Source organism: Leuciscus leuciscus, assembly GCF_965113295.1.
Source record: "Leuciscus leuciscus genome assembly, chromosome: 9".
NCBI lineage: Eukaryota > Metazoa > Chordata > Actinopteri > Cypriniformes > Leuciscidae > Leuciscus > Leuciscus leuciscus.
Genome location: NC_138733.1, coordinates 1,952,163 through 1,976,908, shown reverse-complemented (window position 1 = coordinate 1,976,908; position 24,746 = coordinate 1,952,163). Strand labels below are relative to the sequence as shown.

General features: G+C 37.8%; 1 protein-coding gene across 10 annotated transcripts in view; it reads right to left on the bottom strand.

The window, feature by feature from the left end:
- Positions 1-24,746, bottom strand: part of LOC309506221 (protein NLRC3-like) — a 186,779-nt gene that overhangs the window by 37,806 nt on the left and 124,227 nt on the right. For 5 of the 10 annotated variants that reach the window (XM_082179927.1, XM_082179931.1, XM_082179936.1 and 2 more), the window contains one exon: positions 22,772-22,945. In XM_082179927.1, coding sequence (XP_082036053.1) covers positions 22,772-22,945 — 174 coding nt within the window. Of the gene's footprint in view, positions 1-10,108; positions 12,229-20,338; positions 20,513-22,771; positions 22,946-24,746 lie in introns of those variants that run through there. The other 5 variants (XM_082179932.1, XM_082179930.1, XM_082179928.1 and 2 more) reach the window with 2 other exon arrangements.

The window sequence follows — 24,746 nt, the reverse complement described above, 5'->3', positions numbered from 1 at the left end:
AAATATTAAGTTGTAGTTTATTTTAATTATTGTAATTTCAAACAGAGCTATTACAGCACTTTTCTGATTCTTGATTTCTGTGCATTTGCTGCACAGCTTTTGTGGTGGAGCAGGACCTGCGAGGGAAGATGATGGCGGCATTTGTGGAAAAAAAACACGTTTTTGTCTTCTAAATAATACTGAAATCAAATGACATTGTGCGGTTAAAATGACTGTTTTTTGTGTTATGTTTGTGCATTTTTGTAGGATCTGAAATGTCAGCAGGCTGGTGTGAGCACTGAGGATGAGGAGCCCAGAGCTGAATCCTGGAGATGGTGCCATAGATGAGTCCCTCCATCACTCCACCTGCCCTTACGAGACCCTCCATCACTCCACCTGCCCTTACGAGACCCTCCATCACTCCACCTGCCCTTACGAGACCCTCCATCACTCCACCTGTCCTTACGAGACCCTCCATCACTCCACCTGCCCTTACGAGACCCTCCATCACTCCACCTGCCCTTCTGAGACCCTCCATCACTCCACCTGCCCTTACGAGACCCTCCATCACTCCACCTGCCCTTACGAGACCCTCCATCACTCCACCTGCCCTTACGAGACCCTCCATCACTCCACCTGTCCTTACAAGACCCTCCATCACTCCACCTGCCCTTACGAGACCCTCCATCACTCCACCTGCCCTTACGAGACCCTCCATCACTCCACCTGCTCTTATGAGACCCTCCATCACTCCACCTGCTCTTCTGAGACCCTCCATCACTCCACCTGCCCTTATTGCCTCAGATTGTGAAGCACAACACATCACGCAACAACCTCAGGCACGAAGGCACGGCTCACCTCTGGCGGTCAGCTGATTCATCAGAATAAAGCCTCAGAATGGGAACCGCTGTGTTGAGATGGCAGAAGGATGTGGGGTTCAGCGCCTGTAGTCTACATACATGATTGTAGTTTGAATAAAGCTTTGTTTCATGTGTTGACTTGTATATGCATTTGTTTATTGTGTGATGGTGACTTTGATTCATTCTTTTACTCATTTATTAATATTTCTCATTGTTGTCAGTAAATAAAATATAAATATTTAATGAATGCTTTATTTATTGTTTGAATGAAAATGTAGATATGTTCACTATACACATCTAGAGTGTATTCATGCATAGCTATGTCGTATGACATACATTACATTTTGTTTGTTTTATTGAATTATTTTCAGTAAAAATTTATATAATTAAGTATTGGTCAGCATTTATCATTGTTATTGTATGTTTTGGGGTGGGATAGCAATGCAATTCATTCTGGGGTAATATTAATTTTTAACATTAATGATACTTACATTTTTCGAGTATAAAATCAACAGTTTTCTCCAAAGGCGAATCTTCGCACAGCTGCCCATCTCCTTTGTGCAGACATTACAAACGCTGAGGAAAACCGTTCTAGGTAGGGCTGTCGAGTTACTGATGTTATGAGATACACACACACACACACACACACACACACATATATATATATATGAAGAGTTCAGATGCAAAAGCCTCTAAGTGCCATCTGAAAATTTCTTCTAGAATGATCATTTTAATCAAGCCTGCATATTTAAGTTCAGTAATTTCACTTAAATGGCAATGAAAATGACCTATTAGTTGTCATTTAAGTGAAATTACTGAACTGAAATATACAAGCTTGATAAAAATGATCATTCTAGCAGAATATTTCAGATGGCACTTAGAGGCTTTTGCATCTGAACTCTTCATATATATATCACTGATTCACTGAATACTGTGAAGCTGCTTTGATACAATCTGTATTGTGAAAAGCGCTATACAAACTTGACTTGACTCCATTCTTGAGAGTCGGGACAAAACATGTCCCACATAGAAAAGTCAAATTTATAGCAAAAATTAAGAAATTCATCATGATTGACATACAAAGTTAAATCTAAAGGAATTGTATATACCTATCTGATTTTTTGAATAAACTTTTTTATCTTTTTGGGGGAAATTTGTTTAAATGCATGGTCTGTGGTTAGAAGGTCCATGTTATTGCACTTGTCCTCAGCAAGATGTCACAATATTAACCATCCCCAAAAACTTTAAAAAAGCTCTACAATTGTGAAAACATATATATCAAATAAAAAATAAGGGGTATAAATATAAAATATACATATATATATATATACACACACATATCAATCATGGGTTTGCATACATAATATGAGATTTTATACACAGGAAAAAAGAACCTACAAGGTTGAATATCGTAATATATATTTTCTTAAATAATTAGTTATAATACACTTTAAAAAAATCATTTTTTGTTATTTATAGGCCTAGGCCTGAGGGATGAAACGAGAGTTAAATTCATCAAGAAAAAGGAAAACATAAAGCAGTAAGCCACTTTTGCTTGTGGCTGAAAATGTTTGGATATAAAATAAAGAAATTAACAACATATTAAAGAGATGACAATTTTGGGATTTTGTAATAAAAATAAATAATATCGTTAAGGATAAAAATCAACCCTAAATGTATTCACAACATAAATGGGCAGCAGTTTCTTCAAAAAGACCACAAAATGAGCAAGTTTAATCAATATCAAGATATTTACAGATAGATTAATTAAACGTGTCGTTAAAATTTTTCAAGTTGTGGCTCTTGTGATAACGCGTCGTAGGTCACATGATAACGTCAACATGGCAGATGTCCGGTTCGCATTCATACTCAACGAGATCTGGCTATAAAGTACCTACTCTTTTAGCGCTCGTTAAGTAAGTACTTATTGAAATTAAGTACCTACTCATTGAGTATGCGGTTTCGAACGCAGCCACAGTTTCCTCCGGCCCAGATGTGGCCCACAGCCGGTAAAATGCCTCTTCTTTATTGATATGACCCAGATCTGACCCACACACTGAGAAGTGCCTTCATTGTTTGATGTGGCTCAGATCTGGCCCACACACTGTAAGATCCGTCTGAGAGTCGCTTGCTCCTCGAGACAGATGTGACCCACAAACTGCCAGTCAAACACTAATTCAACCATTTAAGGGCTTTTATTATAACATTAACAAATACACTTTAACATAATCACGCGTTAACAATGAACAAAAACACTATAATATTAACATTTATTAACTACACTTTTAAACCACAAAATAAACAATAGAAAAACACACACAAAACTATTTAAAGGGGTCATATAATGCCATTTTTGTACAAGTTAATATGATTCTTTAGGGTCTAAATTAAAAGTTTGAGTGCATGTGTCTTTAAATGATAATGAGCTTTGCTCCCCCCGCCCCTCTGTTCTGTGCGGACACCGTTTGTAACACAATAACACAATAACCATAACGCGTTGTTCATTATAAACGTGGGATTATGAATTATATTGAGAACGTCGTACATAGAAAACATGCCGTAATGTACCCTGAGTGTAAAAATAGCCGCATTCGTGAAGCGTGCAAGCGATTTGCAAAGATTAATATAAATATTAATATAAAGGTTAATAAAACGTTACACTCACTTCAGTTCTTCTGGAGGTGCAGCAGGAACACGAATAGTTGGTACCGATCCTTTTTTCAGGAGCAGCTTCTTAGCAAATCCAGTTTTATACTGACCCTCGTTTGTAAAGCAGTCTGGTGTGTGAAATGATTCACGCTCGCAAACATGAAAGCATTGATGTTAATCGTGGGGAATATTCCCTTCGAAAAAAACCTCAGCCACTGCGTCTTCAGCGGTTCGGATTTAGGAACATCAATATGACTGCTGTGTTCGTTATTGCACCGAAGAACAGAACACCGCCATTCTGCTCATAGACAGACAGTGCTCCAGCTATCAACAATGACCGCGCCGGTCCGTGCGGGCTATGATTGACAGCTCGCTCACGAGCAAGGGCGGGTCTGTGTTGAAACGCTCCTGTCAATCAGCAATTGTGGGAGGGGCGTTGATTTTGTGACGTCACAATATCGAACAGCTTGATTTGAGATGGGGGGAAAAGTATAAGAAGATTTTTAAAAAAAACACTGGATGGATTTCTATAATTTTATGATGGTTGTGTACAGGCACTGCCAACACACATTTCAGTACAATCAACTTGTAAAAGTGCATGTACCATTATATTACCCCTTTAACACTAAATAATTTCCTTTTGCAAAAGTCCAGTCATATTTAATGATATAGTGCTTTATACAGTACAGATTGATTAAAGCAGCTTTACAGGGATAAACAGGGAAATAATGATCAATGATGCAGGGTTCAGTTCTGCTGTAAAGCGGCTCTAGAAAGACAATAGTGTTATTGATCAGCTGAAGTCAGTTCAGTGTTGATTCAGTTCAATAACTGTGTAAAGTTCATCAGATATGAAACGAGTTCAGTTCAGCTATAAAGCAGTGATGTCATCGTCCAGCTCAGTTCAGTTCTCCTCCAATAGTGTCAGTGCCGTCAGATCAATAATAGTGCTGAATATGAAGTGTCATAAACTAAGCCAGCCGGAGGCGACAGTAGCAAGAACTCAAACTCCATCAGGAGACAGAATGGAGGAAAAACCTGACCAGTTCTCCTCTGGACAAACGAAGGAACATGGTGTGATTATGAGTCCAGGCTACATCACAAGTCAGATTGTGGATTGATATGATTCAGAGTATTTGATTGAGCTCCTTCTGCTTGAAGATTGGAATTGATCACGCCAGCATTAGGTGTGAGGATCTGAAGCTGGTCATCGGGTCTGTGTGGAGGACTTGTCTGGTTCTCCTGGTCTTTGCTGAGGATCTGTGCCGATGACTGTCGAGTCCACGAGGTCTTCACAGGCGCTTTGTCTCTAGGGCTCGTCTAGTTGTCCTGGTCTCTGCTGACCATGCTTTTATTACGTCTAGACTAGACTACTGTAACTCTTTATATGTGTGATTGGATCAGTCAGCTCTTCATCTCTTACAGTTAGTCCAGAATGCAGCAGCTCGGCTCCTAACTGGGACTAAAAGCGTGAGCACATTACCCCAGTTTTAGCCTCGCTCCACTGGCTTCTGTCCGTTTCAGGATTGATTTGAAGATTTTATTGTTTGTCTTTAAGGTTTTGTATGGGTTGGCGCCGCCTTATTTCTCAGAGCTTTTACACGCGCGCTCTCCTGTCAAAGCACTGAGGTCGTCCAATCAGAAGTTCCTCCATGTTCTGAGATCCAGGTGAACACATAAAGGTGAGCGAGCCTTCTCAGTGCTGGTCCTGATCTCTGGAAGAGTCTACCGGTTCATATAAGAACAGCTCGGACTGATGACATGTTTAAGTCGCTGCTTAAGACCCTCCTGTGTTCCATAGCTTTCATTTCCAGTGGAGTTTTGCTCCTGTGACATTCTCTACTGTATTTATGTGTTTATTTGTGTGTATCCTGACATTGTTAAGCACTTTGGTCAACTGTGGTTGTTTTTAAATGTGCTATACAAATACATTTGAACTTTGACCTTTTGAACTTTGACATTCTGGGCTGCGTTGTGCTGGTTTTAGGGTGCAGGTCCACCATCTGATCTGGATACGGACCGGAGAACATAATCCAGATCTCGCCATATTAAAACCAGACCATATTTCTCCTGGAGGTGAAAAGCTGTCAGACATCAGACGGAGTCGAGTTTGAGCTTTTACAGCGCTTGCATTATATTATTCTGTCTTTTACTGCATATGATAATTCATACTCAGAAAGTAGAACTGAAGTGACATTCATTTCAAGATGATTAGTAGTTAAAACATTACATAATGTCCCTGCATTGTTTTGCATTCTGTGACTTTCAGTCGAATAAAAGACAGTCATATATTTCGTCACTGAAGATTTCTTAAAAATAGTGTTAAAATATGGTCTCGTCTCGTTCTCGTGAACCCAATATCGTGTCTCGTCTCGTTAGATCAGTGTATCGACACACTCCTAGGAGACACTAAATGTCATCTCAGCATTTCATCATTTACTCTCAACATCAACATTTGAGAGATTTATACCATTGAAACAGTTTTGATAAAGTTGGTGGTAAGATGTTCCTTCATTAATTAAAAATAATTCACAATTATAATAATTATAATAATTAATTAATGCATAGAATTCTTATTTAATCATCAACTTGTTTTAAGTAATATTAGTAACCTAATAATATTATTTTAAAAATGGCTTCTTTTGTTAATTAATGAAGCAAAAATTTATTTATTAGACATTATTGCCGCTTTATATTATACCGTACACTCTATAAACTTCAGATGACAGTCGGGACAAGATTCCCCTGAGAGAGTCTGAATTTAAATGTTTTTGTTAGTGACTTTATCATACCAATATTAAGGCACATTATTTAGGATCTATGACCTAATGTTTGAAAATAAAAACATTGTCTTGTAACATATTGCAAAGATAACTATCAGAGAATAAGAAGCGAGGAAGAAAGAGAGAATCATAGAGAATCCTGACGAGACGGTGGACCAAGCGAAAGAGAAGCGGAAAGGCTGAAAGAAAGACATAAAAACAGGACAACATCCCAAAAGCCTGAAATCAGCTCCACATGAAGCGCTGGTGTCGTGTCTGTCAGGGCTCTCAGTAATCTGGGCAACACACGTTTCTTCAGTGCAGTCGTGCAGGTAAAGCCTCAGAGTTTGAAGAATCACACATTCTGAAATAGTTGCTGTTAAACGTGAAGAAGGTCTCCAGACATGAATGATGTGCTGGTCTCTTTCTGTTTGTATGTGAGGATTGATGAAGCAGAACACAGATGAGAAGAGCATCTCTCCATCACACCTGCACTGAACTCTCAGCTGCTACTGATGCCACACTAAACCCTGGGACAGTGTGAACAGCACAATCAGTTCTGACGGAGGGAAACAGCAGCTGGACATCACAGACCTTCATCTGTGCTTCAAACGTCTATCAGGAGTGTGTTCTCTCAGTGCTTGTGCTCCTCCACACACCAAACACTCACACATATGCTGACTGAACATCAGGCATGTTGTTATTTGATGGCAGCTGTGCTTTATGTGCGGGACCACATACATCACATTTATATTCATTTTCATGCTGATTTCAGAGCTGAACGAGGAGTTGAAAAGATCATATATCTGTGAAATGGAGCAGAACACAGACGAGAAGAGCATCTCACGATCACACCTGATTTAACAATTTACTACTGGGTTTCACAGCCTCAACCTTGTCATCTTTGATGGAGCGCGTCTCGAAACGAGGATCAACAAGGGATGCTACTGTATGTTCAGAAGGTCATCAGTGGCAGCATGGTCATATTCCTCATTCAGAGAGCTGATGACAGTAGCCTTGATGGTCTTGGTGAGCTCTGAGTCTTCAGCTTCTGGTTTCAAGACCTCTTCATTGAAGAGCTGCAGTTCAGGTTTCAGGAACGACACACTCACATGTTCTTCAGCAGAAAGGCCATCAGTGAAGTCAGCAAGTGGAGTTAGAGTTAGAGCCTTGCAAACAGACTCCAGGACATCAATGCCCTGCCATGAGGAGCAAGTGCCTTGTTTATTATCAGCTGATGAACTTTAGCAATGGCCTTCTCCTGCTCTAGCACTCGTGCTTTCATTGCATGGCGAGACCCTGAACTGGTGGAGATTCTGTGATCAACCTGTGCTTTGGCAGCTTGAGCTCCTCTTGAGCGGCTGCTCGTTCTCCTTTCTTTTCCATGAGAAGGAAAAAGCACTGAGCACTTTTCTGCACACACTCATGGCTCTCTGGATCCTCTGGTCTCTCATACTTTCCTCTGATGATGAAGAAAACAGAATATAGGCACATGTTTGCAAATTTTAGACGATTATAAAATTACTTGAAGTATTTTGTGACGGTAAATCATTTTATTCACATAATCTGACTTGAGCCATGACAACTTCACTGCCAACAGATGATGTTGTATAACAAAGTTCGGGAGAAGCACGTTAATTAACCCTCTGAGGTCTGAGGGGTTTTTGGGGTCCTTGAGATGTTCTGACATGCCCTGACATTTGTGCTTTTTTCAGTTGCTTATAAACATATTAATGGCAAAGGTATAATTACACTCTATTTAGCACAAACAGGGCTACCATAATATGTGAGCAACATGCATGTACATGTTTGTATTTTTGAGAGAATAATGTTTATGCATGGTTATTGAAAAAACTAAAAACTAAAGTTTCTGAAATAAGGCCACAAAACACATACTAAATACGTGTCAATAAGACTTTTGACTAATTGATGTCTTTGCCTAGAGTTTTTTCTTCAAAATGATGTGAAAATCATCCTGCCCTTATCATTCACATAACACAATACATTGATTTAAATCTTGTAAAACACTTTTTGTTTGTAAAGGCAATATGCGCAAGGTGCGTCAACCATTCAACAGCATCATGCATATGTAGTGGTTCACACCTCAGGAGACAATGGGGCCCGCATACTTAATGAGCCATTCATTCAGGTGTGTCACCTATAGCCACAAGAAAGAATGCAAGAGCAATAAATATATACAGTATATATATATATATATATATATATATATATATATATATATATATATTCTACCAAATTGGTTCACATTTGGAAGCATGTCAAATTTTTTTTTTTTTCACAAATTTTGCTTGCAAATTGTATAATATCCAAGGAAAACATGTCTATTAATTGTGCAGTTAATTCTCATACTGTATTTTCAGTTTTGGAATATGTATCCTCTCCCCAAATGTGTCAATAATAAAACACAATAAAAATGATTTAAAGAAAATGCTTATATTTACCTTTTAAAATTTGTTTACATCTACCTTGTAAATATATCTTTTTTTATTAAAAAGGTTACAATTACAACAACAATTGAAGTGTAATCTTTCTTTGTAAAAACTAAAGTATACATTTTATCATACATATTTCAAACTTCGAATATAGCCTACATTGACAAAACATACTATATTTAACATATTAGCAAAAATTGGCAAACAAAAGCTTATTTGAGGTGGCAGATATTTTACAGTAAAAATGTGTAATCTATCCAAAACTAATCAACGAAATGTTGTCTTTCATTTGTCTGTAACATAGGTCTTTCGTTTTTATTATAAGGAATATAAATGTTAATTTGCAGTTTAATACGTTGCTTATACAAATACATTTTATTTCAACATATTTCAATCGATTTTACTCAGTATAGCAAAATAGTTTGCTAAAAGCAGATCATTTATTCACACACAGAAACGCAATTCAAATTTAAACCGTCTTTTTGCGAGTTGTGGTAAACAGCGCATCTCTGCCGTTCATTCATTCACACACAGAAACGCGATTTACTTGAGAATGAAAAAAAAAAACTTACTACATTATTCCATCCGTTGCTCCTCGAAATACCAGCACTTCTGAGGTAAGTTTTCCATTATTATTATTCCTCACAGCGCTGCGAGACAGTGTAGACAACTACACTTATCTGAATAAACTTGATGTGTTTTCTCGAGCTGATATGGGGGCGTTCACAGTTTGTATGGGATCGTCTCAGTCATTTGCGTTTGAATAGCGCGCGCTCTCCGTGGGCGGGGCAGATTAAAACGTAATGAGCTGAGATGAGCTCGACTGGAATCACTCTCTTTTAATACAGATTTCACAAGATGAGAATATTTGTTTTTCATATAAATTACTTCATTTAAAAGAAGAGAATTCAAGCTTCATGCCTGAGTGTCTGTATGCCTGTTTGACTGAGTATTCGCTGAGTTATTGTTCATTTTCGGACGCGTTTCAGAATGGACTTCACTGACAGAGAGAAGGCAGAACTCGCTTCGTGTTTATTTTTCTTTATTTGGCAAAAAGCACAACACTTTGTTTTTATTGTGAGTATACACAAAAATAATACACATTTAACAGAATCGATTGATGTATGAAACTCCTATGGAAAATCAAAGTCAACAGAGTATTTATGAGTTTCTTTTACATTGATAAAAAAAAAGCGAGCTGGTATCGCCGGCGATACCGTAGACCTCAGGGGGTTAACCTAATTAACACAGGAGGAGCACATTCAGTTAATCAACTCAATTAACCATAAGAGGTTTACATACAGCAGGCTTACCTCTGATCCATGACAGTTTTACAGCATCTCCCCTCACTTATAACTAATGCCATTCATACAATGTCTTATTCAGCGACTAAAGTGTTGACCAGTTTATGCTGACACTTACAATTGAATAAATGTTGAGAAATTATCACAAGTTACTGTTGAATTGAATAGATGCACATTTTAAAACATTAACATGTTTAATATAAATGCTCTTTATTTATCAAATGACGTCAAGCAGAACAAGACGATTCATTTATTAGTCACTGCCTTTAAAGCGCACAAACTCACAAGTTGAGTACGACAGCATTTTCCCATTTAAATACACAGTCAAACTGAATGATGCTCTTCTTTCATCTGGAACAGCCCAAAATCATTCAGTGTGTACTGGACATTAGTTAGAATAAATCTTTTTGTATGAGACTTTGAGCTTTGTAAGTTTGTGTTATTAAAAACATGATGTATATTTGATGAAAGCCTCGGTTTCCCTTTACTAGAATATAGGCACATGTGTGCAAACTTTAGATTATTATAAAATAACTTCAAGTATTTTGTGTTGATAAATGACAATGTTATGACATATTCAACATAATGAGAAACTACATTTAGACCACACTAGGGCTGTCTCTTTTTATCCCACAATTCTGAGTTCAATAAAGGCTAATTCACACAGCCCAAACAAACTGACAAAATCTGACTTGATCACGCCATGACAACTTAATGCCAACAGATGATGTTTTATTAACAAAGTTCGGGAGAAGCACGTTCAGATAATTAACCTAATTAACACAGGAGGAGCACATTCAGTTAATCAACTCAATTAACCATAAGAGGTTTACATACAGCAGGCTTACCTCTTATCCATGACAGCTTTACAGCATCTCTCCTCACTTATAACTAATGCCATTCATACAATGTCTTATTTAGCGACTAAAGCGTTAACCAGTTTATGCTGACTTGTAATGAATAAATGTTGAGAAATTATCACAAGTTATTGTTGAATTGAATAGATGCACGTTTTAAAACATTAACGACATTTAACATGTTTAATATATATGCTCTTTATTTATCAAAAGGCATTAAGCAGGGCTAGATGATATATTTTTTAGTCACTGTCTTTAAAGTGCACAATCTCACGCAAGTTGATGTTTGTCGGGGCGGTGTGAATACGACAGCATTTCCCAATTTAAACACACAGTCAAACTGAATAGACGTTCGTACTACGGTGAACAGTTTAGGACACCCTCAGACCTCACTCATATGAGGAAAAGCCTCATGCCTCAGACTGAAAGGCTTCAGGTCTCAGGAAAAACAACATTAATGTCAAGTCTTGTACAATTAGGCATCGGACGAAACAGCCTCAGACTAAAAGATGCATTTATGTCTGATGCCTTCTTGTCTCAGGCTGTTTCGTCCAGTGACTTGGGAAAGAGGTGAACTTGGCATGCCAACTTTGCAAATGGAGCTTGAGGAAAGTAGTTTTAAGTTTTAGCGCCATGTCGTGTTGATCAAGATGCCATTTCATGATGCATTTTTATTGTCTAGTCAGTAGATGTAGGTCGTAGCAGCAACACACTCAGTAAATGATCACAGGCTATCTTTGATCAAAAGACCATTTAGGAGCCACGGCCACAGAAATCACCACAATTGTTTCACGATGCTCATCTTTCGTCTGAACAGCCCAAAATCATACAGTGTGTGGCGGGCATTAGATACAATAAATATTTTTGTAGCAGACTTTGAGCTTTGTAAGTTTGCAGATCTTATACATGCACAAACAGCAACATAACACACTAAAGAAAAAGAAAACATGAAAATGCATCATATGACCCATTTAATACATTAATACAAATGTAATACAACTATTATTAAAAACTCATTAGTCTTTGTCTCCCTCTGCTGGTTCAACACAAACACAAACACATTCAGGCTCTATATTTACTCTAAAACTCCAACATTTTTGAGTTTATACTGTGCGTTTATACAAATAAAATGGTTAATCTATGAATAAGAAACTGTAATTTGCTGTGAAATAAAAGGTGTTTCACTGGCGCCTCATCAGGTTTGTCAGAGGATCGTTGGAATCTAAATGAAGTCTTAATTTATAACAGTGAAGTCACTGTATCTTCAGTCTCTGTTGATTCTGTTGACTGTGAGTCTCTGTAGTGGATCCTTATTCACTATCAGATGATCATCAGAAGATCAGACTGTCATCTAATAGTCAATCCTAAAATAAAACAAACAGTCACATATGCAGTATGAGATATTACGTCTGTCACATCTTTTCATAAGAAAACTAACTAGATTATATACATTTATTCTCAAACATGATAATATAGCTTCTATCTGATGCTCAAAGTCACTTTACAAAATCAAAAGCACATGAAAGGTCACTTTCACACAACGGACAGCTGATACAGAACCAGCAGAAATGATCATTACACTCACTACAAATTTAATATCAGTTAATAATAAACAACCCAAATCTCAGATTATCACACACATAATGCGTCTTTACACAGAAAAAGCGGCACAGAAACCAAATCTGAAGCGGCATAAAATCACAAAATGTGCATTTACACAGAATGTTTATTGCTTCTCTGACGGCATAAATGCATTAAAATCGCAAGAAATAATACTTTGAACATTACTATTTTAAAACTACAGTTTTAACAAAGTGTTATAAAATGAATTTAAAAATAATTAAATAGTTAAAAAATAAATAAACCTTGAGATAAATAAAAATACGGAATTGTAAATGTCCTCTGTGTGCTATAGCCATCTCACGCTTTAATGTTTGTCATAATTCTTTGGTACTGATAGCTATTTTCTATTTCTTAATAAAATTGTTCCAGATGGAACAAATGCTACAAAGAAATTATGAATTACTACACGGGGTAGATCACCGCAGGATTAAAAGAGGTCAAAAGGTTTTCTTTCTTTTTTTTTTTTCAAGTGCCAGAAAGAACAATTATGCTATCGTTAGCGTGTCAGGCAGGTCGTGTGTGTGTGTGTGTGTGTGGGTGAAATATCGTCCTCAAGAAGATGATTTTTGGAATATAATATAACACAGTGACGGCGAATAAGCATTTACCGTATCTGAGAGAAATGTAGCGGCGCGTTGATCTGCCAGTCTCTTCAAATTAAGATTACAAACGGTGAAAGCCAATTGATGACACACGTCCACGACTCTGTTATTTTGGTGGTTTGCTTCACGATTTTTAGTACAGGACACTTTTACTTTATTGTCCCTTGTTGGCTGACATTTTTTTATTTGGCTAAAACAATATGGAGCTAGGCCTATATGTTTTGTCTTCCGCTTCTTGATTCTCGCGCTGCGCGTTTGGTTGTCATGACAATGACGTAGTTTAGAGCGGCACAAGTTCGCGTTCATTTACACCAGGGGTTCTCAAACTTTTTGAGTGTGTGGACCACTATTTGTAATCAAGAATTTTCGCGGACCACCTCATAATACACATAATAAAATATGTCTACACACAGTCCTACCTGAATTAATCTGCACCTCTAAATAGGCTTACTAGCACTAAAACTATAACTGGTCATCACATCACAGGCTTGTTAAAGGAAAGTTTACTGCACACAACGGCTGCCACATATTTAATTTATTTATTTAGGCTACTCAAGCGCCCAGGGCATAATCAGGTTCATTTGAACAACAGGCTTATTTCCATAGCAATGTAGTATGAAATCTATACAGTAATAAGAACACTGGAATATAGTCAACATTTCAAAACCTTTGGCGATTTTAGGGGATTATTATTATTAATCTTCAGAGTTTTACAAGTCCTCAAAAAGTTTGTCCACTTAACAGCACATCTGCAAAACATTTCAGAAACGCGAGATCAAGAAACTAACTGGAAATTAAATAATAACAGGCCTTATTCATTCCATTTATAAACATTTCGTTTCATATAAACTGCCTATGCCTAACTGTGCGTTCACACACCGGACGCGAATAGCGCGTCAAATTCAAAAAGGGATTATGTGAAATTCGCGCCTGCCGCGTCTAGTGATACGCTTGACCTCAATTCGCGCGTCAAGAGCTAAATTGACGCGCGTAAAAACAAAAGTTTGAAGCGAAATTTCGTCCGTTGTGAACGCACCATTAAAGGCTAGGCTATGCGTGTGATGTGATAATGAGAACATATTTGCCTCTGCCCTTTTCTCTTCAGAGAACCTGTTGCTATCCACCGAACCAATGTTGTGGTTCTAACGGCACTGAACTTGAATGTCACGGCCGAACACCACTAGGCTATTTTAGTAATCACACAATAACTTGACAATTTAATTAAAATGTTATATCAATATAGGCCTACATATTCTTTTTACTTTTCTTTTTTTATGGGAATTTCCTGGTAAAATGAAGGTAAAAAAAATATTATTTTATATTTTATTTAGCCTTTCCACGGACCACCTGCAGTACCCTCACGGACCACTAGTGGTCCGCGGACCACAGTTTGAGAATGGCTGATTTACACTTAACTAAAACTATATCAGAGTCATCTTTGATACTAGGGGCTGAGGTGGGTCAGACCCGTCATATTTTAAGTTTGTTTTTATGCGGCATTGTTTCTTTGCTAGGGACGGGAATTGAAAACCGGTTCCACTCGAGAACCGGTTCTAAGTTTTATGAACCATCGATATTGTATGCCCTCGACGTTAACGAGTCCTCTTATCGATGCTCCTGCTCCGAGTCCCAGCCATAGTATATACGTGAACTCACAACTGTCCCTTTTGTCCTTTATCGGGCACCATAGCAAGGCGTCCTACGCATCTGTGCGTCATGACGGCAAACTGAAAGAACCAAGGGGGCTTCCATGGGGGCCGCCATTGGCTACCAATTCATCACCTGCTGTTAGCATTCCATTTACTTCCATTCATTTTGGCGTCACTTTGACAGCGAATAACTTTACATTTGAGGCGTTTAAAGACTCCATTTGTCCATTGTTTATTTCTAAAGAAACACGACAATGTATAAAAGGCTCCATTACCTTGTATCTTACGTTATGTCCCGGTAGAAGCCGTTTTTGTAAAAATAGGCTAACGATTGCGTCATAACCACGCGACTCTCTGTCGCACAGAAGAGAGATTACCGTATGGACAGGAGGAGAAGCTCGCAGGCAATCGGGGGGACGTGGAGGCATAAAGTCCGATAAAGTCAAGGGAGAAGCCCATAGAGAGTCATAAAGTTGATCCTGCTCCTAGCTCATGGACAGCTAATACTCACGCTCTCCGTCTCTGCGAGATTCGGAAGGGAATGGTTCAGATTTAGCTTGGCACAGCTACTAGAAGACTTACAACTGTCAGACAGGTTGCTCACGTCACATTTTACGTCGTCAAGCTCAGTTTGAGGCTGCACAGTACGCTCAGCCATCAGGAAGTGAGTGCTTCTAATTGACTTCACTTTTCTCCGTTGAAATCTATGGGGTCGCTGTGTCCATCTTATATACTGTCTATGGAAAGAACAAGCAGAGAGAGCACACTTTTTCTCTTCGGAGCCAAACGAAAGTATAAACAAGGCTTCACCTTCTCCAAACTAAGGTGTGAGTTGTGCTAAAATACCTTATCTTCTCTGAAAAGCGTTCCGCACATTCAGCTGACATAAACCACACTTTAAATAAACAAAAAAACCTATCCAGTGATGAAATTTTTTCTGTGTTAACACAAATATTGTGGGATGTCCTAACTGTCGGAATAATCACACAATGCGGACATGTCTGATAAGGACACGTACAATTTGCGAACTAATGACTCCTTTGAACCGATTCATTTTAATGAATGGTTACAGTTTTTTTTATTCGCTTTGGTACTATTTTCACAAGTAAGGTGTACATTTTCAAAACTCTTAGTACAAAAATCCAAACTGATCACACTTGTAACACAGCGAGTCATTCTTTCAAAACCTGATGTAATGCTTTCAGTCAGTTGCACATGTTTTCAGTCCACATAATCATTGTTTCAAACACAAGATTATTGTAATATGTAATGAGAACATTTGGTTTAATCACAGAAACACAACAGTATGATCTTCTTTCAGTTTAGTACTTTTCACAATCAGCTCATTCAACAGCAAACAATGCAAGATACATGTTTCAAATCACCGCTGTTGCTGAATTAATTACAGTAATATAGGCTATGCCACATTAGAAAATACATGTGCATAACCTAACTTATGTAATTGAATCCATAATGTTTGTAATAGTATATCTATCCAGTGTGTTATCAAAAGGTGTGATGAAGCACAGCCATGAGGTTCTGTGCTAGAACAGAGTTTGCTGGCAAAGAACAGAGTAAATGATTTTGACTATTTGACTGAATATACTGTGGTGGACCTTTACAGGTGACGGGTGAGTTACAGTAATGTAACAACCATGTCTCTACCATGTTTACAGTATCACATGGCATACATACATGGCCCTCTGTTATTTTCAATATATATGATGCCACTTGGAAATATTATAAGGAAACATGGAATTAGTTTCCATTGTTATGCTGATGACACTCAAATATATATTTCATCATGGCCGGATGAAACCGCTAAATTTGCCAAATTGACAGAGTGTGTTAAAGATATAAAAGATTGGATGACGCGTAATTTTCTTTTATTAAATCCAGACAAGACAGAGGTAATACTTATCGGTTCAAAAAAACGCCCACAAAACCTCGCACAATTCAACTTTAACATCATAGGATGTCCTGTTACTTTATCCTCTACAGTAAAAGACCTGGGTGTTATACTCGATTGCAACCTGTCTTTTGAAAATCATATTTCATATGTTACAAAAACAGCCTTTTTCCACCTTAGAAACATTGCTAAGCTACGTAATATGCTATCAGTTTCTGATGCAGAAAAGTTAGTTCATGCATTCATGACCTCGAGACTGGATTACTGTAATGCTTTATTAGCTGGTTGTCCTGCATCCTCAATAAACAAGCTACAGTTAGTCCAAAATGCCGCCGCTAGAGTTCTTACGAGATCAAGAAAATATGATCATATAACACCGATTTTATCATCACTGCATTGGTTACCTATAAAGTTCCGTATTAATTACAAGGTATTGCTACTGACTTATAAAGCCCTAAACGGCTTAGCTCCAGTCTATTTAACGGATCTTCTATCGCCCTATAATCCATCGCGCTCTTTAAGATCACTAAATTCAAGGCTTTTGGTCATACCTAGGATATCCAGAACCACCAAAGGAGGGAGAGCATTTTCACATTTGGCTCCAAAACTCTGGAATAGTCTTCCTGATACTGTTCGTTGCTCAGACTCGCTCTCCCAGTTTAAAACTAGATTAAAGTCGCATCTCTTCAGCCAGGCATTCATATAATCCTACAGTTCAAACTACAATCCGGCCTCTAGCTCATAAATGCCAGAGGAGAACTGGCCCCCGACTGAGCCTGGGTTCTCCCAAGGTTTTTTTTCTCCATTAGGTCACCTGATGGAGTTTTAGGACACCATTAGGTCACTTGATGGAGTTTTTCGGTTCCTTGCCACTGTTGCCTTTTGCTTGCTCAGTTGGGGTATTTTGGGGATATTTAATTTAATTTGATCAATCAATAAATTCCTCTTGAAACAAACTTTGTTGTATTATTTTAATTTAATACTGTGAAGCTGCTTTGATACAATCTGTATTGTGAAAAGCGCTATACAAATAAACTTGACTTGACTTGACTTGACATACTGTAATGTAAAATGCTGTATTTGATGTCGTCGGTCTCCCTTCTGCTGATGCATCTCTGATCAATCTGATGTTTTACAGTCATTGACTGTTTCCTCTCCCTTATACTCTATTCTGCTTTACAGTATTTGCACAAATGGCAAATTTCTCTGTATCTTTCTCTCTCTCTCACACACACACACACACGCGTGTCCTTTGAACATCATGGTGGTTATGATCTATAAATCACTTACGTAAAAATAATTCATTACATTTGGTTATCCATATCAGAAATTGCAAACAAGTTCTATAGAAACTGTGTATTGAATCAATATCTATAGAAATCTATAGGTGTACCAAATGATTCATTGATTAACCATTAAGATCATTTGGATTAAATCATAGACAAATGTATTAAACTGAACAAGAAGAGATGCAAATCAAAAGTTTGATAGTAAGAGCTTTATGAAAGGCAGTGACTGTGAATGAAACACTTCTGTAGATGAAACACTTATTTTGTGTTGCGAAAAAGATACTTTGTGATTTTGAGTATTGTACTTACACAATTGAAAACATGATGAAATGTTTGAAAAAAAGTGCACTTTTGATGATCTGTTGTGATATTAGCACTAAGAGTTTTGAAAATGTACACCTAACTTGTGAAAATAGTACCAAAGCGAAAAAAAAAAAACTGTAATACAACTGATCTTTCCAACACTGAACTCACGAGATGTCTGAATCGGTGTATAACTAATCAGTAACACTTTACAATAAGGTTCCATTTAATAGATAAATTACATAAAAAGTACAGTTTGCTTACTCAAGTGTAAGCTTTAAAACAAATAAAACCACTTGTTTTTTTTGCCGATAAAGCATATGACTACTTTTTTCCACACAGTGCTATCAGGAATCGATAAGAGAATCGTTAAAGAATCGGATCGATAAGCAGAATCGTCAATGGCATTGATATAATAAAATCTTATCAATTCCCATCCCTAGTCTTTACACAGAACTTTGAGCAGACACAGAGCCGCTTTAGAGCAGCCTTAACTCGGCTGTGTAAAGATGCCTATAGAGACAGTTAAAGGGGAAAAGCTGAAAATAACATTAATATTATTTTCACAATCAGTCACAACAGTATGAGCAGAATTACACTCATATTAAACACAGTTTAAAGTTCAGAGACCTACAGAAACTGAAGCTGAATTTAAGACTCATTATCTGATGATCTCAGAAACAATATACACTAGGGGTGGGCGATATAGCCTCAAAATTATATCACGATATTTCAAGAATATTTGCGATAATGATATTTATGACGATATATATAAAAAATGTAGACCATTTTTTTTTATTACATTTATCTCACCTAAATGTTTGCTCACTCATTGTGTTTTTACAATTGGGTAATGTTTTTAAGAGTTTACACAACACAAGGAAGCTTGATTTCAGTCTTTGAATTAAATTGAAAAAGTAGCAAAAAATCTATACAAAATAATAAAGATACAAATAAAGAGAAAAGTTTTTGGGTAGGTCTAACACTATTCAGAAATACTACAGAAACTGAATAAGGTAATCAAATGTAAAATAACACTAGTCCTGAGTCCTGACTAAATTAAATACATAGGCTATTATTTCTGATTCCTTACAATGAAAGCTATCTTTTGTTGTTTTGACGACAACATTAATGACAGACACATATGGCTGCTGTCACTTTTAGAGCTAGTGCCCGGATCCATTACTGTTTTACTGTCTGTCACACCGTCACGCGCGTTTTATGGTTATTTCAGACATAACCGACTGTTTACGAATATACTGACCATGACCGGAATTTGTACACAATTTTGCGTGTTTTTTCCCGTTAAAGCGATATAATCCGCGAAAAATTACTTTTGTTACTCGCGAGCTGTTTGTGAGACTGCTGTACGTGTGCACGCAGAGTAAACATCTCTCAGAGAGCGCGCGAGAGTACTGAATAGTTTAAAATCGCAAATGTTTAATCTGATAAGACTTAAAAAGAAGTGAAAATGATAAACTTTAGTTATAATGCAAGTGACAAAAGACAATTCTGTCATGTCCTGACTGCTAAACACAAGAGTGTGGTATTGACGCTTGACTTGTGCAACCCATTTTGAGAGCGAGAGAGAGAAGACGAGGCACCGCTGAACACTCACGCCGTTGGTAAAATCAATGTTTGCGGGGGAATTTCCCGCATTATAAGTGGTAGACCTGCGGGAATTATTAAAATACTATTGAAGTAGCTCCTTTTTAGGTACTAAATCATCATTGGAGGCTGACTTGCTGCTCTCACGCTCAGACAGGTGTTGTTATTGTGCGTGCTAGGGAACGTAATGCGCCATACATCATTGCGTTGCTATATCAGTGATATCGCGATATGACACTTTTTTATCATGTAAAAATGTATACCGGTATTATCGTGGACGGTATGATATGGCACACCCCTAATATACACACACACACACACACACACACACACACACACACACACACACACACACACACACACACACACACACACACACACACACACGTGGTGTTACCGAACCTGAACCTTTACTTTTATTTCTAGTGAGTAAATCAGCCATATGAACTTTAAATTAAAATATGATGAAAATTGTTAAAAACTATTCTTACACTAGTGTCTCCAGTTTATAATGTGGCTCATCCTCCAGATCCTTCAGCAGCTTCACTCCTGAGTCTCCTAGTTTATTCTCAGACAGATCCAGTGTTCTCAGGTGTGAAGGGTTTGATCTCAGAGCTGAAGCCAGAGCAGCACAACCTTCATCTGTGACACCACAATCCTTCAACCTGTAGCAATGACACACATTATGCCTTTCCAATATATTTCATAAAATCGTATCGGCACCCAAGTATCGAGAGATGCATCGTCCCAGCCCTAGTGTGTGTGTGTGTGTGTGTGTGTGTGTCTGTGTGTGTGTGTGTGTGAGAGAGAGAGAGAGAGTGTGTGTGTGTGTGTGTGTGTGTGAGAGAGAGAGTGTGTGTGTGTGTGTGTGTGTGTGAGAGAGAGAGTTTGTGTGTGTGTGTGTGTGTGTGAGTGAGAGAGAGAGAGAGAGAGAGAGTGTGTGTGTGTGAGAGAGAGAGAGAGTGAGTGTGTGTGTGTGTGTGTGTGAGAGAGAGTGTGTGTGTGTGTGTCTGTTTGTGTGTGTGTGTGTGTGTGTGTGTGTGTGTGTGTGTGTGTGTGTGTGTGTGTGTGTGTGTGTGTGTGTGTGAGAGAGAGAGTGTGAGTGTGTGTGTGAGCTTAATGTATTTGTAAATATTTTAAGGAACTCTTAATATTAATGTAATTAATGTCAAATAAAGGCTGTATTAAAGCACTAATCTAAAGTGAGAAATATTTATGGTTAATGTTGTTAACAAAGCATTATCTAACTCTTTACATAAGAGCTAATTAAACAATAATACTTTGTTAATTACAGTGACAGTGTGTGACAGTGACTATATTTGTATATAGTCTCTTAATATATTAACTACAGCTTAGGGTGCTTTCACACCTGCCTCGTTTAGTTCGGTTGAACCGCACTAGAGTTTGTTTTCCCCATTTGTGCGGTTCGTTTGGGCAGGTGTGAATGCGGCAATCGCACTCGAGTGTGCACCAAAAGCGGACCAAACAAGCGTACCGAGACCTCCTCGAAGAGGTGGTCTCGGTACGCTTTCAAACGAACTCTGGAGCGGTTCGTTTGTGGTGAGAACGTGATCCGACCTCGAACAGAACCAACTGCCAAAGAACTGCGCATTTTTGGACTAAACCAGTTGCCGTAGTCAAAAAGAAATGTTTGTTGACAGTTTGCACTTTAAGCATGGCAGCTCGCGGACAAACTTGGTGTTGTGAGGAGGTGCGGAGCCTGATAGAAATTCGGTCTGATGACCATATGTCCCAATTGTCAAAAACAATTTTAAAGAGAGAAAGGGCACAACGTTACCTGATGGATTGTTGGAAATTTTTTTGGATGATGAGCATGTCATTGTTTAGCAACATTAATGCATGCCTCCTCCTGAAGTGACTTGCGATGCGCCTTCGTCACATGCAGTGCATTAACACATTATTTTCAAATACATTCTCAAATATATTGTTTGTCTAAAGTGGTGTAGACAAACTATATAATAAAATATGACCAGGGATACAATCAGCCCACGCAGTCGTCTCTCCATAGTAATCAGCGGCGTGTTGTCTGCCGGATTACTTCTGGGAGTTCTGTTGGAATTTTCCCGCACGTTAATTCTGACCAAACGAAGTGCAGTTATGGGAATGCGTTCAAGATACATCTGGCCAACGAGTGATGTGGATGCTGTCACGTGACTGCATTTTGGTTCGTTTTATCAACTCATAAACTGATTCGGACCAGAGCGATCAGTGTGGTGTGAAAAGGAACCAAAACGCCTGAAAAATGCTACAATGTATCATTTTTCACCCTTGGTCCGGACCAAATGAACTGAACTACAGATGTGAAAGCACCCTTATATACTATTATATACTATTCATAAACTATAAACTAATAGTTTGCAAATGATTTATAAGCGATGTGTTACTGTATACTTGTGATAAAGTGTTACCATTATTTCAAACTGGTCGCATTAAGTGTAATTGTTCCTTTTGTATGTGATGAAGTGATTCTTCTTTTACAAAAAAATACACAAAATAAACAAAGTAAAGATGAATTTGACTGATAGCATTATTATTATTATTTTTCAAGATTTCCATAGTTATGGTGATATATTGTTATTGTTTGTTATTTTGGCCATGATAATCATGTAGTGATAAATCTGATATGGTGACAGTCCTGGTTCAGGTGGAACACACACCACTTCCCTCTTTTCAGCTGCACACACACATTTTGAGGAAATGCTCACGCTTTTACAAGGGTCTGTTTGCACAAGCATTACAAGGCAAGTTGATTTACACCAAACATTTGTGCTTTAAAAACCCTCTTCACTGTAACCTGCATCTGTTGTCTGGTTTGTAGTTCGTCAAAGATATATTGTATGCACTATCTACTGTACATATTAACCCTTATTCACTCAGAGTCTTTATGGTAGAGATGATCTTACCACAGTATCTCCAGTTTACAGTGAGGATCCTGCAGTAGATCAGAAAGCTGCTTCACTCCTGAATCTCCTACTTTATTCACAGTCAGATTCAGTTCTCTCAGGTGTGAGGGGTTTGATCTCAGAGCTGAAGCCAGAGCAACACAACCATCATCTGTGACTCCACAATCCTTCAACCTGTAGAGAACAATGACACACATTGAGCCTTTATCCAGAGATAAACATAACCACTTAAAAAATAAATAACATAATGCTGTCAATATGAAATGTATAGAAATACTCATCAGTTCACTTTGTTAAAATACATCAGTTAGGATTAGGGGATTGAATATACAGTTTGTACAGTATGAAAATAATTTTTTCTATGGAAAGTCCCCATAAAACATGGAAACCCAACATGGATGTGTGTGTGTGCTTAATGTATTTGTAAACATTTTAAGGAACATGTGTGTGTTAGGGCTGAAAAAAAAATCATTTCACCAAACTATCACAATATTTCTTTTTACTGTTTTAAAATAGATTTTTCTTATTCCAGAATCGATATTGATTCAAATTAAATTGCTTTATTTTTGTCCTTGCTTATAGACGAGGTTGACAGAAGTTAGCCACTTTTGCTCCAACAGAGGATGAAATGTGTCGTTATCTATGAGTGTCATAATATCACTTTCAAGTGGACGCGTGGAAGTGACGTGAGACTGAATCAGTGTTGCCAACTTATCGCCTTTGTCGCTATTTTTAGCGACTTTTCAGACCCTTTTAGTGACAATTTTCAAAAAAGCGACTACCGACAAATCTAGCAACTCTTTGGATAAACCTCAGTAACCTCCACATGTTGTCAGTTGTGCGAGCGCAAGCTCTTGCTTTCTCCCTGCCGTCTCTCTCTCTAGCTGCGTCTACCCTGTTCAGTGAATGGCTGAGAGGAGCAGCGGCTCGTTCTTCTGTTGAGCGCACGGCAGCTGACACACGTGAATCAGCAGTCTTTCTCACTGACTTATCAGCTGCTCTTTTGTTTTATATTTAAAGAATTTAGTTTGACCATTTTAATTTCCTTTCTTTTCTTGTGCTTATTACTTGTAATACTCACTATCACAGAGCTTTAGTTCATCCAGTTCCCAAACTCTCAAATCAGATAATTTTACACATCTAAAAAATTAAGTCATTCACTATATCATAGCTACTCGTTCTATTGTCTGACAAAAAAAAAAATATATATAGGAAATGAGAACATCTTTATTGGACATTCGGCTATTTTATATTATATTAAAACAGTATGTGAGCATGAATTTAGAGAGAAAACATTAGGCAAGGCAAGGCAAGGCAAGTTTATTTATATAGCACATTTCATACACAATGGCAATTCAAAGTGCTTTACATAGAAGAAATTAAAATAATAAAAAGAAATAAGAATAATTAAAACAGTTTAGAAAAATAAAATGAAATACAGTACAGTACAGTCGGACGAACAGTGGCACAGTGCTCATTCAGTAAATGCATAGCTAAACAGAAGTGTTTTGAGTCTGGATTTGAATGTGACTACTGTAGGAGCACATCTGATCTCTTCTGGAAGCTGGTTCCAGCTGCGGCTGGCATAATAGCTAAAAGCAGACTCACCATGCTTAGAGTGAACCCTTGGTATTTCTGGCTGATATGATCCTAATGATCTGAGTGATCTGTTGGGTTTATATTCAGTGAGCATATCTGCAATGTCTTGAGGTCCTAGGCCATTGAATGATTTATATACCAGTAATAATACTTTAAAATCAATCCTAAATCTAACTGGGAGCCAGTGTAGAGACCTGAGGACTGGTGTGATATGTTCATATTTTCTGGTTCTGCTCAGAATCCTAGCGGCAGCGTTCTGTATGACCTGCAACTGTCTTATGGTCTTTTTGGAAAGGCCAGTGAGGAGTCCATTACAATAATCCACCCTGCTGGTGATGAAAGCATGCACAAGTTTCTCTAAGTCTTGTCTGGAAAC